Raw genomic sequence first — 13427 nt, forward strand, 5'->3', positions numbered from 1 at the left:
GCTGGTGTCCTCACAGTGCGTAGCTCTGGCACCACCCAGCCAGAGATCGATGGAAGAGCAGGAGACAACAGGGCCTCTGGCAGGCACGCTGGAGACCACAGCTCTGATACTTCAGTGATATTCAAGCAAAATTTCCTAGTGATCTGGATGCAGCTGGCCTCTGATTTCCCATGGCCCACTCTGCTCTGGGAGCCAGTTTGTTCCTTCCACTAAAAGCACACATCTCCTTCCTTGTTCACCGCTCTCAAGTGTCAACGTCCAAAGTTCTCTTTGAGGAAGAGATGGCCCTCACAAATCCCTGCTGGCACATTGGCTCACTCGGTGTCACTGACCTTCCCCCTACCACAAAGCAACAGCACAGCAGAAGCAATTCAAGTCCTTGCTGCAGAACACTGGATGGGACCAGAAATGCTCCAGGCCAGCAACTGCAAAGATGATGACACCCCACTTTCAGTTCTCATTCCATCTTGCTGCAGGGCATTTGGGCCTTTCCAGAGAGCTAGGCTCAGTCTCACAGCTGCCCCATCCCAAGAAACCCAAATCAGCGGGAGATCAGACAGCATAAATCACTTATGGGGCATGGCTTGCTTGTCTGCACCTTTGCAAATCTCCTGGCAGAGGTGAGCTGCATCTCTTGTGACCTGCCATGGGGAAGGTAAAGCCCCAGGATCCAGAGGAGGTACTGCTCCATGTCCTGGGGCAGTATGGTTACAAGCCAGAAAACCTACCTGGAATGGTAGCAACATGACTAGACTCTCTTTTTCTTCCCCCCAGTCTCATTCAAACCTACCACAATCCTGGATGAAAAAGAGAAGGACTTTGGGATACATCCTTTATATGGCCTCCAAGCATGCAGCTACTTGGAAGAAGGCAGGCAGGCAGGCTGGGGACAAAGTCATTGGCTTGAAAGCACCCAGAAAATCCTTGGGGAAGAACTGGGTGCATTGCCAGGGCTGCAGGTGAAAGGAGGGGCAGGGCTTGAGGATTGGATTATTTTCATATGATTTCACAAAATGAATATTACTCTCATAATATAATTCTTATTCTCATGTAATTCTCATATGTTTCCTACATCCCTCCACTAGAACTAGAGGTTCAATTTGTGCTCCAGCTTCCCCTGTCAGAATAGGACTCACTGAAAATGACAGAAAATGAGAGCATTAAGGAATTATGCCAGAGGGAAACATTCATTTTGGGGCCATCTCTGTGGCAAACTGGTATCAGTGTTTCCAGGAGGGACTGGCCATGCCACTCGCTGCTCTACACGTGGACTCTGCACTCCCAGGAGATGTTTGGGGCGTTGTCACACTTGCTTTGAAGATTCAGACATCCTGATACATTTATTTTACCTTACAGAAAAGTAAGCAAGTTGTCTGCAGTGGCATGGGGGTAAGAATGGAACGTGTCAGCTTTTTGCCAGCATGCACTGTTGCTTTAAAAGACAAAAGCAAGACAGGAAAAGTCTGGCTGAGTCAGGATGGAAACGCTGAGTAATCCTTCCTGAACACTGCAAGCCAGATGTCTGCTGGAGTCAAAAAAGAAGCGAGGAAGCATATTTTTTCCAGAACAGCTTTTTAACCTACAGCCCCCAACCCTGCTGGGGCTGGTGTGGGTGCAGTGACAGGGAGACAGGTGAGGTGCTGGCTTGGATGGCAGCATCCACAGAGGGGACTGGCTGCAGAGGGACAGCAGACGCCACAGTCCTTCTCCTTCCACCCCAGGCTCTGCCTCCCCACCACCCCCTGCACGACTCTGTCAGGGACTTGCTCACACCTGCAGCAGCAGGGGAATGGTGGCTCTAAGTGCCCTGCTCTTTTGGGCTGAGCACAAATGTGGGATTTCCCAAAGCACAGCTAGCCAATGAATCATCTATCCCTGCTAGCCCAGCTTCCAGCCCAGCTACAGGTGGGAAAGAAGGGCCCAGCTTCATTTGTTGGCTGCTTCACTGACCACTTTATCAAAAAAAACCCAGCAGAGCAACAGCTACTGGCAGAAGCACCATGTCCAACTCTTTCCCCACATCAGAGAAATTATGTGCCTTTGAAAGTCTCTGCAGACTCCCTCAGTTTCCCCCAAGTCCCGTATGATATCTTTTCAGCTCTCCCAGCCTTCTGGGTATCTAGGAGATGGAGTGCTATTTTCCTAAATTGCCCTGCATGCTGCTGTGATGACAACAGGAGCCAGCTGTCAAACTAATCAGATGCCATTGTTTCCATGAGCAAGAGAGCATGGAATGGATTTCTCTGCACGTCAGCACTGGCACACCTGTGTTGGCTCTGTGCACACCGTCAGGGTTTGCTGCCCAGTGCCAAGGGCAAGGGGGAACTGCTCAAGGGCAGTTCTGGCACCTGCAGGCCAGAGGTGGTGCATGCCTATGCACGGCCATGGGAGATAAGATGCTTTTACCTGAGCTGCGGTAGAGCAGGTGAGGGTGAGTGCTGGATTAGCTTTCCAGGGAGGGTGCAGGGGACACAGACTGGGGTGTAGGGAGAGAAGGCTGCTCTCCCTGCCCCAGGCACTAAATCCACTAAATCCCCTGTAAATCCACCCTCCTTGTCCAACCCCACTGTCTCCAGGACAACGAGCACCTCTTGCAGTACCCGGGCTCTGCCTGCCACGGGCAAGGCACTGAAAGGGTTACAGAGCCAGGCACCCTTAAAAGAGAAGTTTCTGGACATCCTCTTGTTTGTGCTTAGTTATCAAGATGCATCAGGTGACTTCCTTCTGGTTCCTTGGGGCTGCAGGCTAGGAGAGGGTGACAGCCAGGCTCGGAAGGGAAGTGCTGCTGTGTTGCAAGAAGTTTGTACTCACACTGAGGTCAGCGGTTCGCTGCTCACGTGGCCTGGCAGTATAAAGCTGGATGTGGGAGCCAGGCTGCCCAGCTCAGAGCTTCACTGTCCTGGGAGCAGAAAGGAAGGAGGAAAGCACGAGCAACAGCAGGGAAGCAGAGGAGTGAAACGACGTGGAGAAACATGGAAACTTCCCAGGCGCACAGCTCCGAAAGGTGAGAGCGGGACGGGAGTGAGAGGGAAGCGCTTTGCTAGGGGAGTGTTGTGTTTCTCCCCTTGCTTTTAGGCATGCTGTTCCTGTTCCTGCTCTGCAGGGAAAGGCATGCTGCTGCTTTCACTTCTGGATGGAGTCTGTCAGTCTTCCTTGCTCGGGACAGTGTTTGGAAAGCTGGTGCTCTCTGACTCCCATCCACAGCTCTCCGGAATGCTCTGCTCCTTTTCCTGCCATCCCAGGCTCCCCCTTTTGTCTTGGAGAGCTAAGATCTATTTTGTCAGAGCAGACAGCACTAATACCTGTTTCACTGTTCTTCCCCAGAATGTCCACAGACCTGTCAGAACTGTTGAAAGAAGCTACCAAGGAGGTGCACGAGCGGGCGGAGAATACACCGTTCATGAGGAATTTCCAAAAGGGGCAGGTGTCACTCCAGGAGTTTAAGGTACTTCATAGCAGCATTGCTTGAGGATAGGATTTCCTCACCAGTTAGATCAGATGGGCTGTGAGGGCACTAAAGGCAGGAGGATGGGGCCAGTCCAAGTAAGGAGGATGGGGACATGATGCTGGTATCAGCATCTCCTATGAAAAAGATTAAAAGCATCAAACTCCTGCACCCTGAAGTGTTACTGGCTCCTCTTGCAGAAGGTAGGGAAGGACTCTGCATATCAGGATGGACAGCCAAGCTGAAACAGGAGAAAAAGGACAGAGAGGTTGATGGGACTAATGCTATTGCTTTTCTCTTCCTTCATAAATGCCTGCATGATAATTATTGCCAGTGATGGTTAATGCAGATAGAACTATGTTCAGATACTTGAGCAGCTGGAATGCCCAAAAGAGGGGGAATTCTATATTTACAACACTCTAGGCAGCTGCAGATAGAAATAATGATGGGATGGTGAGAAAGTGAGGATGTGGGATCATTGCTGGCACTGAACTTAGCATTATCACTTGAGTTATACCACAGCTCAAATCATGAACAATAACTCAAAAGCAGACTGAGTTTGAGCAATCCGTGTCTGCTGCTAACAAGCAGGAGCCTGTTGCTTTTTTCGAGATAAAAGAGAAACATTTTCACATATTAGCCTAACCTGGCTAGATACAATTCCTGGGATGTGAGCCACATAACAAAGCCGTGAGCAAAACCAAAGCAAACACCTGGGCCAGAAATTCCTGAGAGACTGTAGGATGTGACGCATGGACTTGCAAATAACAGCTACCGATTCAACCTGTGGCTTAATTACTTTGTTGTTCAATTGTTCCTTGGCAAATAAATCCACAAAAGTAGGAAAGAGACTACTTACTTCTGACAGGTGACATTCAGAATACTTAGTCAAGCATAAATTCAATCTCAGATACTGACTTCCTGCTGTTAGAAATATGGCATTGGTTAGGCAGTGAACTTTGAGACAGGCAAGAGTGTAAAAAGACCTTCAGAAATAAAACTTTGTTTCTTAGATGATTTTTATATGCTGTCAGGGGAACAAGATGGGACATGAACTTTAAAAATTAGCAAGTTTAAAAAATCCATTCTCATTAAATCACTCCCTGCCTCTGAAAACAGTTAAGCTATATTTTTGCTTAATTTTTAAGGCAATGTTCCCATCTTTTGTTTCTTTTCCAGTAAGCTGGGTAACAGGTTACTGTTTAAAAAACTCTGTTTTTGTTTACTCTCTTGGCAGACCTATATATCTGCCCTGCTATGTGACTCCCCAGATGGTGGATATTTGTTTCCACAACCAGTCACTGCCCATGTGTTTATCAAAGTCCTGTTTGCTGGCACAGTGGGGAAAGGTTGAAACAGGAACTCTTTTCCTGCAGAACTGACTGCTTTGTGAGAAAGGAAACTGCTTTCTCTCCTGTGAGCAGCATAATCCCCCCCTCCCCAGACTCACCTGTACTGCAACACCTTCATCTTTTACCCTTTGCTGCTCACAAGGGGTCCCAGGGTAAGGAAGGGGTGGTGTAGGTGTAACAGCCTCTGAAAACAGAATGCCTGGAAAAGGAAAGAACACAGCTATATTGTCTCAGACCACGTGGAAAAGCTGGCAGATAGAAAGTATCACATAAGCTGGGAAAAACAACAATAACAATGGTTTCAAAATAGAGGGGAGAACACAGCCTCACAGCACTCCTTCACAAAGGCATCTTTCAGAGGCAGGCTGTGCTTCCAGCTCCCTTTCATCTTGTCTCCCTGGGGCAAGCAAGGAGGCAACCCCACTTGCATGCCTGAGTGAGCAGAGTGGTGGTGCTTCAGTCCCCAGGATGGTGGGATGCTGACAGGATGAATATGTTGAAAAATAACCAGAGTGTGTTAGCATCTCATAAGGCCCCACAAAGGGAAGCCACGTTTTGGAGCATTCAAATTTGAACAATGTACCAGAAAGGATACCTTTGGGAACACCCTATTGACTGAGGGAATGGGAAGAGACCAGGAATGCTTAAGCAGGGCTCCAGTTTACATGACCTCAAGCTGCAGGACTTCAACTTGAAGGCAAAGCAGTGACTTGAAGAGCCAGTAAGACCCATACCTGCTGGAAAGGGCTTGATTGTGGCCTCAAGCAGAAGGGGAGGGACTAAACAGTGTCTCCCTGTACCTTGCACTCTGTTTTCCACACTGGAAATCTGCAACATCACAGATGTGCATGACTCACAGTGGGTGTGCCTTTTTTGTTAGTACACTTTTTCCCACAGACTTGAGAAAGACAAACACATGCACCTGTAGCTCATCCTCTTTCTTCCCTTTCAGCTGGTTACGGCATCCCTGTACTTCATCTACTCTGCTCTGGAGGAAGAGATTGAGCGTAACAAGAACAATCCAGTTTATGCCCCAGTGTATTTTCCGGCGGAGCTGCACCGCAAAGCTGCCCTGGAGGAAGACCTCAAGTACTTCTATGGCAGAAACTGGAGGGAAGAGATCCCATGTCCTGAGGCTACTCGGAAATATGTTGAGAGGCTCCACTACGTAGGCAAGAATGAGCCAGAGCTCCTGGTGGCCCATGCCTACACTCGGTATTTGGGAGACCTGTCAGGGGGGCAGGTGCTGAAGAAAATTGCCCAGAAGGCCCTTCAGCTGCCCAGCACTGGGGAAGGGCTGGCTTTCTTCACCTTTGATGGGGTCTCCAATGCCACCAAGTTCAAGCAGCTCTATCGCTCCCGCATGAATGCTCTCGAGATGGACCTTGCCACTAAGAAAAGAGTCATGGAGGAGGCCAAGAAAGCATTCCTGTTAAATATACAGGTGAGTAACAACCAGTCAGCCCTGCCAGCCCACATCCTCTCACAAACAAGAAAACAGCTGAGGGGAAATAGAAGGCCAGTATTGCTGCTGGGGAGCTTATGAGAAGTTGTGGATCAGGGTGAGCTGGTCAGAGTTGGATGGCCATGCTTCTCCAACCTGGGAGCCGAATAAAACAGGGGTCTCTGAAAAGCTCTTCTCCCTCCCTTCGTGTTTGAATCCGGTCTCTTCCATGTGCCACTATTCAGATACGAATGAGGGCTCATACTGGAGTGGGGATTACCATCTACTATCTGTCCTGCCTCTGTGGTGAAGTTCCACAGGTCCTCTGTGGACTCTGACTAGGTGACAGGTACCTTGCTTTCCTTCCCATCAGAAGATGGGCAATAGCCTTCTCCTTAGCTGAAAGCTTCAAGGAGAATCTGTAAATTGAGCAAGGAGTTTGAGAGACATCCTCCTGACCTCACAGGCAGCTTTTGTTCTGTGCAAAATTTGCTGGGAGACTTGGACTGAAGCCTTATGACTTCCTCCAGTTCCTTAAGTGGCTGGAGAAGGGGCAAGGGGTCCACTGAAAGAACAAGAGGAGGCCACATAATGAGACAGCGTTCCTTCTTCTCAGGTGTTCGAGGCACTGCAGGAGCTGGTGTCCAAGGGCCAGGAGAATGGTCACCCTGTGCAGCCAAAAGCAGAGCTTCTTCGCATGAGGAACATCAACAAATCACATGAGCACGGTGAGAGACTTCTAAGGGCAGGTGCTTCACAGTGCTCCTTTGTTTCCTTCTCCTTCCTTCCTCTGTCCTTATTTGTAAAAGCCATTGGGAAACAAGCACGAGGTGCTTGCCCCATCTCTTCTCCAGCCATCAGCAGGTAGTGCAAGGAGAGGCACTGCTGTGTGCAAATCTTCTTCTGGACATGACAGAGCAAGGATAACACATGTGGGCTCTCCAGAAAGAGTGTCAGTGAGGAAGCTTTACAAAAAGAGACTCCTCTCTCCACCTCTAGGGCTTTAACAAATGTAAGGTTCATTCACCACAGGGAAAACTGACCTTGATTTCAGAGAAGAAAAGGCATCAATTTTGGGTGCCGCAGATCAGCCGTGGTGCTGTGATGCTGACAGAAGGCTTTTCTGGACACACAGTCCTATCCAGCAGCCTGTCCTTTTGGACTGTATCTCCCTCTGATCATTTTCCTGCCTTCCAGAAGTATTTACTGAAAACACTCCAGAGAGTGTGCTGGGTTTATAGTGAGCACTGCTCTGGATGGTGGAATGTAATCAGCTTGTAAGTCAGGCTTGTACCTGAGTGAGGAGCGAGCTCAGATGTTTACAGAGCAGAGTGGTTTCCATGATGACACGCAATTCAAATAAAAAAACCCTTGCGACCTACACATTCTGAAACTAAAATGGAGATTTTTTTCAGTGCATACTGGATTGAACCACAGTTTTTCCACAGCAAAGAATGAAAAGCAAGCCTTGCCTTAAGCATCTCTAGATAGTGAAGCTTAAAGCAGCTTCTGTGGGAAAGACATTAAAGGTTCTCTGTGAAACTTTGCCATTCCTTTCCCAATAGATGCATACAAGTAAGATTTTTCAGAAAAACCTAGTGTTGGATGAGGAATCCCATCCTGTAGCTGTACTACAAAAATTGGTTCGAGTGCTGAAGACTGTTCAAGGTCATTAGATGCCTAACTAATTAAATCAATGAGAAATAGGAGACAAAATGCCTTTTAAAATTCTGGCTTAAGTATTTATCTGTCTTCTGCACACATCAGGGGTCTGATGGAGCTGGGCAGCGCAGTTACAAGCCTGTAAGGAGACAAGGGAAGAGGCTGGTAGTCATTTACAGGCAGAGGGGTTGTGAGCCTTTGTGATTCCCAGGTCAAGTCTGCTGCTTCCCTTCTCCACTGGGAGAGCAGAACCTGCTGCCACCGTTTCTCCCATCTGGGCTCTGGGCTTTCTCCTTCTTCCCTGGATGACTCCAGCAGGGTGTGCTCTGGCACTGGGGAGAGCAAACGTGGCATGTTAGCAGCTTCTTGCCACAACCTCTTCTCACTTGTCTTTATTTTCTTTTTCTCTCTATTTGATCTAGGTCCAGCAGCTGGAAAAGAAAGTGAGAGGACAAAGATGAGAAATACAGACACAACACCCACCACGTCCCTGGTGCGGTGGATTGTGGCCCTCAGCTTCCTCGCCATGACAGTTGCCGTGGGCTTATTTGCCATGTGAAAAAGCAGGACCTTCATCTTCTCTTTGTGACTTCTCTCAACCTGAACTAATCCACCTTCCCCAGTCCTTGCGAGAGAAATTACCCCTGACTGGGTACTGTGATCTTGGTTCTGCCACTAATACTAGGAGACTTTTCTCCCCAGAAATCAAAGAGGGGTTCTCTTTGTGCTGTAAGGGGGTTCAGGCAAAGTCTCTCCTGTGCTTGGTGTGAGCTCTTCTCAGAGACTAACTTTATCACCAAAAACCAAGGGTAGGAAAGGCTAAGAACAATGGCCAAGAATTGTCGTTGCTTTACAGAGTGCCTACAAAAAGCATACAGGATCAGAAACACAGCTTTGACATCTGTCTTTCCTCAGAAATACAGAGCTCCTCAGAGCTCTTTTTGCTCAGTTTTTTTATACTGCTAGATAATACTGTGATCACTTTCTCTGTAGAGCCACATGGTTCCCATGGGTTACAGACGGTTTTATATGACACTAGTAGGTCTTTGTTAATTCTTTGTCCAATCATTTTTGGTCTTTGAAAAGCAAAAGACAGTTGTTGAAGATACAGTGTCATTCTTTTCTGGTTGTATAATTTATACACATAATAAATTTCAATGTAAAGTCTTCAGGCCTGGTGTTTCCTATTATTAAAGCCTTACCCAGAGAGAGAGGAAGTGTCTTTCTTCCTCCTGGTTTTATGTCTTTTGGAGCTGCTGCCTGCACAGACGTGACAATAGACAGAAGTGGGAGCTATCATCAGAGCCAGACTCTGCTCCCACTCAGTGCTAACAATAACCTGTTATGAGCTGGGGCAGGTTCCTTCGGCTCCTACACACTGCTCTCTATTTCTAGAAACACCATGAAATTCAGTGAGCGTGCAAAGTATCTTTGAGGGGTGGAAGAGGTACGTAAGAACTGGCTGCTGTTCTATCACAAGCAAAAGGGGATGGGACCCTCAGCTGGGGGAAACCAGGACAGCTGTCCCTGAGCTGCCAGCAAAGGGCTGCATTACCAGGCTGCCTTTGCAAGAACTTCGGCATGAATCAGAACTGCAACTACGTTTTCACCACCCAAAAGTTAAAGGCATCCTAGGTTTTGGTCGAGGCAGCTGAATGAGAGGCATCAAGCACACAACCACACGCCCTCACCCGAGTGGCAAACCAACACCCCTCACTCCCAGGAGTCGGCACACACGTGGCATCGCTAAAGGCACTCCAAACACACAGCACTGCTGGAGCAGGCCATGCACACAGCTTCCTGTCCCTGCCTTTTGCTGGGGCGGGTCTGGAGGGCTGGCTTTGTGTCCAGCCACAGGCCCTGCCTGCTCCAGAAGCTCTCCCAACACAGGAGAGGCTGCAGTTTGGGTATGGCACTGCAGGGACTGACAAAACTGCTGTGTTATCACCTCAGAGTCCTCTCTTTCTACCAGAAAGCCTCTGTGATCAATCTGTCTCCATGATCTGCGTATTCTGGCTGTGACCTTAATCCCAAACACAGGTGTTCCTACTGATCTATTTTAATGACCAGCACTGAACCTGCTCAAGGAACAAGAATCAGAAGGCAGGTCCTGCTGAGAATGAGCAGTGGGAAAACAGCACTGTCATCATTCTTAGGCTCTTATCTACTACACATCCCTTCCCCAACCCCATTTAATAATTCTCTCTTTGGATCCCCCTGCCAGAAAAAATAGTTAATTCTTGAAAAAGACAGTCAAGTGCTTGAAAAGCAGGGATATGAGGCTTGATAGCTATTCAAATACAAGAACTCGTTCATTCCGATTTGTATTAAATTCTACCCATTCAGTCCCTCTAAAGCACCCCAACAAAACCATTTTGTTCATTCAACCATGCTGAGGTAAGATCCCAAAGAGCCAAACACGTGTCCATGAGCTCGGAATCACACTGCACCACACTCAGCCCCTCTCAGCCCCTCTCCACTGCCCAGAGAGCCCGACCTCAAAGTTGGAAAATACAGGTTCTGGCTGGCATCATACCCTCCCTGCTCACGGCAGGAGAGGTGGTGCTGTGGGTATCTCACAGCCATCGCTATCACACATTGAAGGACTCCAGACCGAGCCTCAAGTCCACAGAGGTGGAGACTAAGGCTTTGTTTGTACATGCTTATGATCTTTATGAATACATCTGGTTTCTCTGCAACGACGACACCGTCTTTATTTCCCACGGCTGCAGCTGAAACCTCCCTTGCCATGCACTCCGCTTCCCAGCTTTCTCTTCACCTAGGGCGCGCATTCCCACCCTCTGGAAGGGCCAAAATGCGCACCCAGCCACCTGCCAGCCTTCTCCCTAAATTCACTACTAGCCAGGAGGAAGGCATCCCGGAGAACTCGTGTCCTGAAGCCCTGAAGCAGTGACAGGCCCCAGGAGCCTACAGCAGTATTAATTCACCTCATTCCCGCACCGCCCGGGCCGCTCCCCCCGCCCTCAATGGTGTCACCCGCTCCCCCTCCGCGCACCGCCGCAATGGTGCGGCCCACCCGCCATTTCGCCTCGCTCTTCGCTCCCAGATTTCGCGCCAAACCGCTCGGGGCGGGCAGGGGGCGGAGCGCCCCGGCCAATCAGCGGCGGCAGCGGGGCCGCGCGCTCCCTCTCTGGGCGGGGCGGGAGGGCGGCCGCGGCCCAATCGGCGGCGGCGCGCGGCGGGCGGGCCAATCGCACCGCGCGCCGCTTTTGCCGCGAAAAAGTTGGCGGCGGATTCCGGCGGGAATCGAGGTGCGGGGCGGGAGGGGATTGGGATTGGGATTGGGGTTGAGGTTGAGGTTGGGGGTCCCTGGGGCATTGCGGGGAAAGAGCGCGGCCAGTGGGGGTGGGGTGGGGCGGGGTGCGGAGCGGAGCGGCGGGCGAGGGGCGATCCCGCGGAGCACTTGGTGCGGGGCGGGGGAAGGAGGCGGTGGGAGCTGACCGAGCGCTCTCGCCCCCGCAGAGGAGCAGCAGCCGCGATGTCCGGCTTCGACGACCCCGGAATTTACTACAGCGACAGTTTGGGGGCAGATGCGTCCGTGGACGAGGGGCAGGTTCGGAAGTCGCAGCTGCAGAAGCGGTTCAAGGAGTTCCTGCGGCAGTACCGAGTGGGCACGGACCGGACGGGCTTCACTTTCAAATACAGGTGCTGCTGTGGCCCCTTTTCTCCTGCAGTGCACACCCCACATATACAATAGTCACTTATCTCTTCCTGTAGACCGTAAAAAGCTCGGTATTAAGAGATGTTTGTATTTAACCTGATAGAAAAGTGGAGGTCTGGTGTACTCACAAATTTTTAGGCATACAGACAGTGGCAGAGGTAGCAATAGAGGGATCCACACTGCCAGGCTTGCACTTAGTTCTGAAATTCAAGGTCTGTCCTTGAAGTTGTAGTGCTTTCTGGTCTGGAGTATTGTCTGTATCCATTAAAATCAGTGCAACACTCTCCACATGCGCCTTCCAAGTCTATGAAGTTCCTTTGGCCATCCCTTTGCTTATGCATTTTGGAGACACAACTGAGAAAACATGGAGATACATCACAATCAAGGGCTAGAACAGTCTTTCACCTCTGAATTTCATGACTCCTGGCATTTTTTAGGAAAATCTTGTCTGTTCTGTTATTACTTCCTTTGTTTTAAATTGCGTCTTAGGATTATAACTATCCTACATAGAAATTTTCTCTTTGTTTATCTGGTCACGTTAACTCTAGTAAATACTTTACATTGCCACTGCAAGCACTGGTGTCCCTGGTCTTATGTCACCTTTCAAAGTGGGCTTGGGTGAAAGATTGCCCAGGTTCCCCTGCGCTTCTCCTAGCAGTCACCTAATTTTCCCTGTTTGTTTTCCAAACCAAGAACTACCTGCAGAACCTGCCTTTTCTGATCTTTGCTTGTTCTAAGGCCACTGTGGGTGACTGGTGCTTTCTGCCCTGCAAACCTTTGCCACTTCTGCCTTCCAGGGATGAGCTCAAACGGCACTATAACCTAGGGCAGTACTGGGTGGAGGTGGAGATGGAAGACTTGGCCAGCTTTGATGAAGATCTCGCAGACTATCTGTACAAGCAACCAGCAGAGCACCTGCAGCTGGTAAGAATGGAGGTTGGCAGCCTGGTTGGCAACCTAGAACGCTGTCACATCGCGAGAGCAGCCCTGACGTTCTGCTGGGACAGACCATTAAAGCACAGCTATTCCCTCTCTAGTTGGAAGAAGCGGCAAAAGAAGTCGCAGATGAGGTCACTCGTCCTCGTCCCTCAGGGGAGGAGACTCTCCAGGACATCCAAGTGATGCTGAGGTCAGATGCCAACGCAGCCAACATCCGCAGCCTGAAGGTGAGGTGAAGTGAGTCGGCTGCCACGCAGAGCGGTGCTTGTGTGGGTGTGATTGCAGGGTAGCTTTTGCTACCTGGTCACATAGCTCACAGACAAATTTACAAGCAGTGATACACTGCAGCTTAAATCTGACTGCAAAGGGCTGTTATTGCTGGTTCCTGCTGCAGGGACGTTATTGCTGTCAGTGATGTTCAGCACAGAGTGTTCTGTCCTTGGCGCTCATGCTCTGTAGTTTCCCTCACATCCTCCATTGATGGCTTTCTCACTGTCCCCTCACCTTTCCCCTTTCAGTCTGACCAGATGTCCCACCTTGTGAAGATCCCCGGGATTGTAATTGCAGCAACCCCTGTGAGAGCCAAAGCCACCAGAATCACCATCCAGTGCCGCAGCTGCCGCAACACCATCAGCAACATCGCGGTGCGCCCAGGCCTGGAGGGCTACGCTCTGCCCAGGAAATGCAACACGTAAGGACTGACACAGGAATGCTCCAGCAGGCTGGAGGGGGAGAAAAGACTGCATTCCTTCCTCCTGCTCCAGCTCTACATCCCATCCATTGCAGAATCTGCTCCCTGTTGTACAAGGCAGCAGCATCTGCACTGCTCTGCCTCCACCCTTTGTGCTGCCCATGTGCCAGTGTGCAGTTGTGGCTGGCAAGTTTTAGCTGTCCATCTGTGGT

The 13427-nt window shown here is 49.9% G+C and overlaps 2 protein-coding genes and 1 long non-coding RNA gene across 5 annotated transcripts in view; 2 read left to right on the forward strand and 1 right to left on the reverse strand.

The window, feature by feature from the left end:
* Positions 1 to 1321: 1321 nt before the first annotated feature.
* On the reverse strand, positions 1322 to 4980 carry LOC121675242. The gene is made up of 2 exons (XR_006020011.1): positions 4896 to 4980; positions 1322 to 3686 (listed from the first exon to the last, which is right to left on the reverse strand). It is a non-coding gene; the product is annotated as an uncharacterized LOC121675242 (long non-coding RNA).
* On the forward strand, positions 2862 to 9070 carry HMOX1 (heme oxygenase 1). Of its 2 annotated transcripts, XM_042050468.1 has the most exons (5): positions 2862 to 3004; positions 3325 to 3445; positions 5750 to 6241; positions 6858 to 6969; positions 8326 to 9070. In XM_042050468.1, exons 1-5 carry the CDS (start codon positions 2973 to 2975, stop codon positions 8460 to 8462), a joined length of 894 nt encoding a protein of 297 aa, XP_041906402.1. In that variant the 5' UTR covers positions 2862 to 2972; the 3' UTR covers positions 8463 to 9070. The 2 variants fall into 2 exon arrangements, with proteins under 2 accessions (XP_041906402.1, XP_041906401.1); XM_042050467.1 differs by lacking the exon at positions 2862 to 3004 and having other exon boundaries at positions 3119 to 3445.
* A 2047-nt stretch (positions 9071 to 11117) lies between these two features.
* The window catches only part of MCM5 (minichromosome maintenance complex component 5), a 32752-nt gene continuing 30442 nt past the window's right edge, over positions 11118 to 13427 (forward strand). For both annotated transcript variants that reach the window (XR_006020012.1, XM_042050470.1), the window contains exons 1-5: positions 11118 to 11175; positions 11387 to 11569; positions 12383 to 12509; positions 12623 to 12751; positions 13043 to 13215. Coding sequence is in view for 1 of the 2 variants with exons in the window: in XM_042050470.1 (XP_041906404.1) it covers positions 11403 to 11569; positions 12383 to 12509; positions 12623 to 12751; positions 13043 to 13215 (596 nt within the window). In the remaining variant the exon portion in view is untranslated. The remainder of the gene's footprint in view (positions 11176 to 11386; positions 11570 to 12382; positions 12510 to 12622; positions 12752 to 13042; positions 13216 to 13427) is intronic.

The sequence above is a fragment of the Corvus kubaryi genome, unplaced genomic scaffold (genome assembly GCF_017639235.1).
Source record: "Corvus kubaryi isolate FWS band 111438036 unplaced genomic scaffold, C.kubaryi_AGA036_p1.0 74, whole genome shotgun sequence".
NCBI classification, from domain to species: Eukaryota; Metazoa; Chordata; class Aves; order Passeriformes; family Corvidae; genus Corvus; species Corvus kubaryi.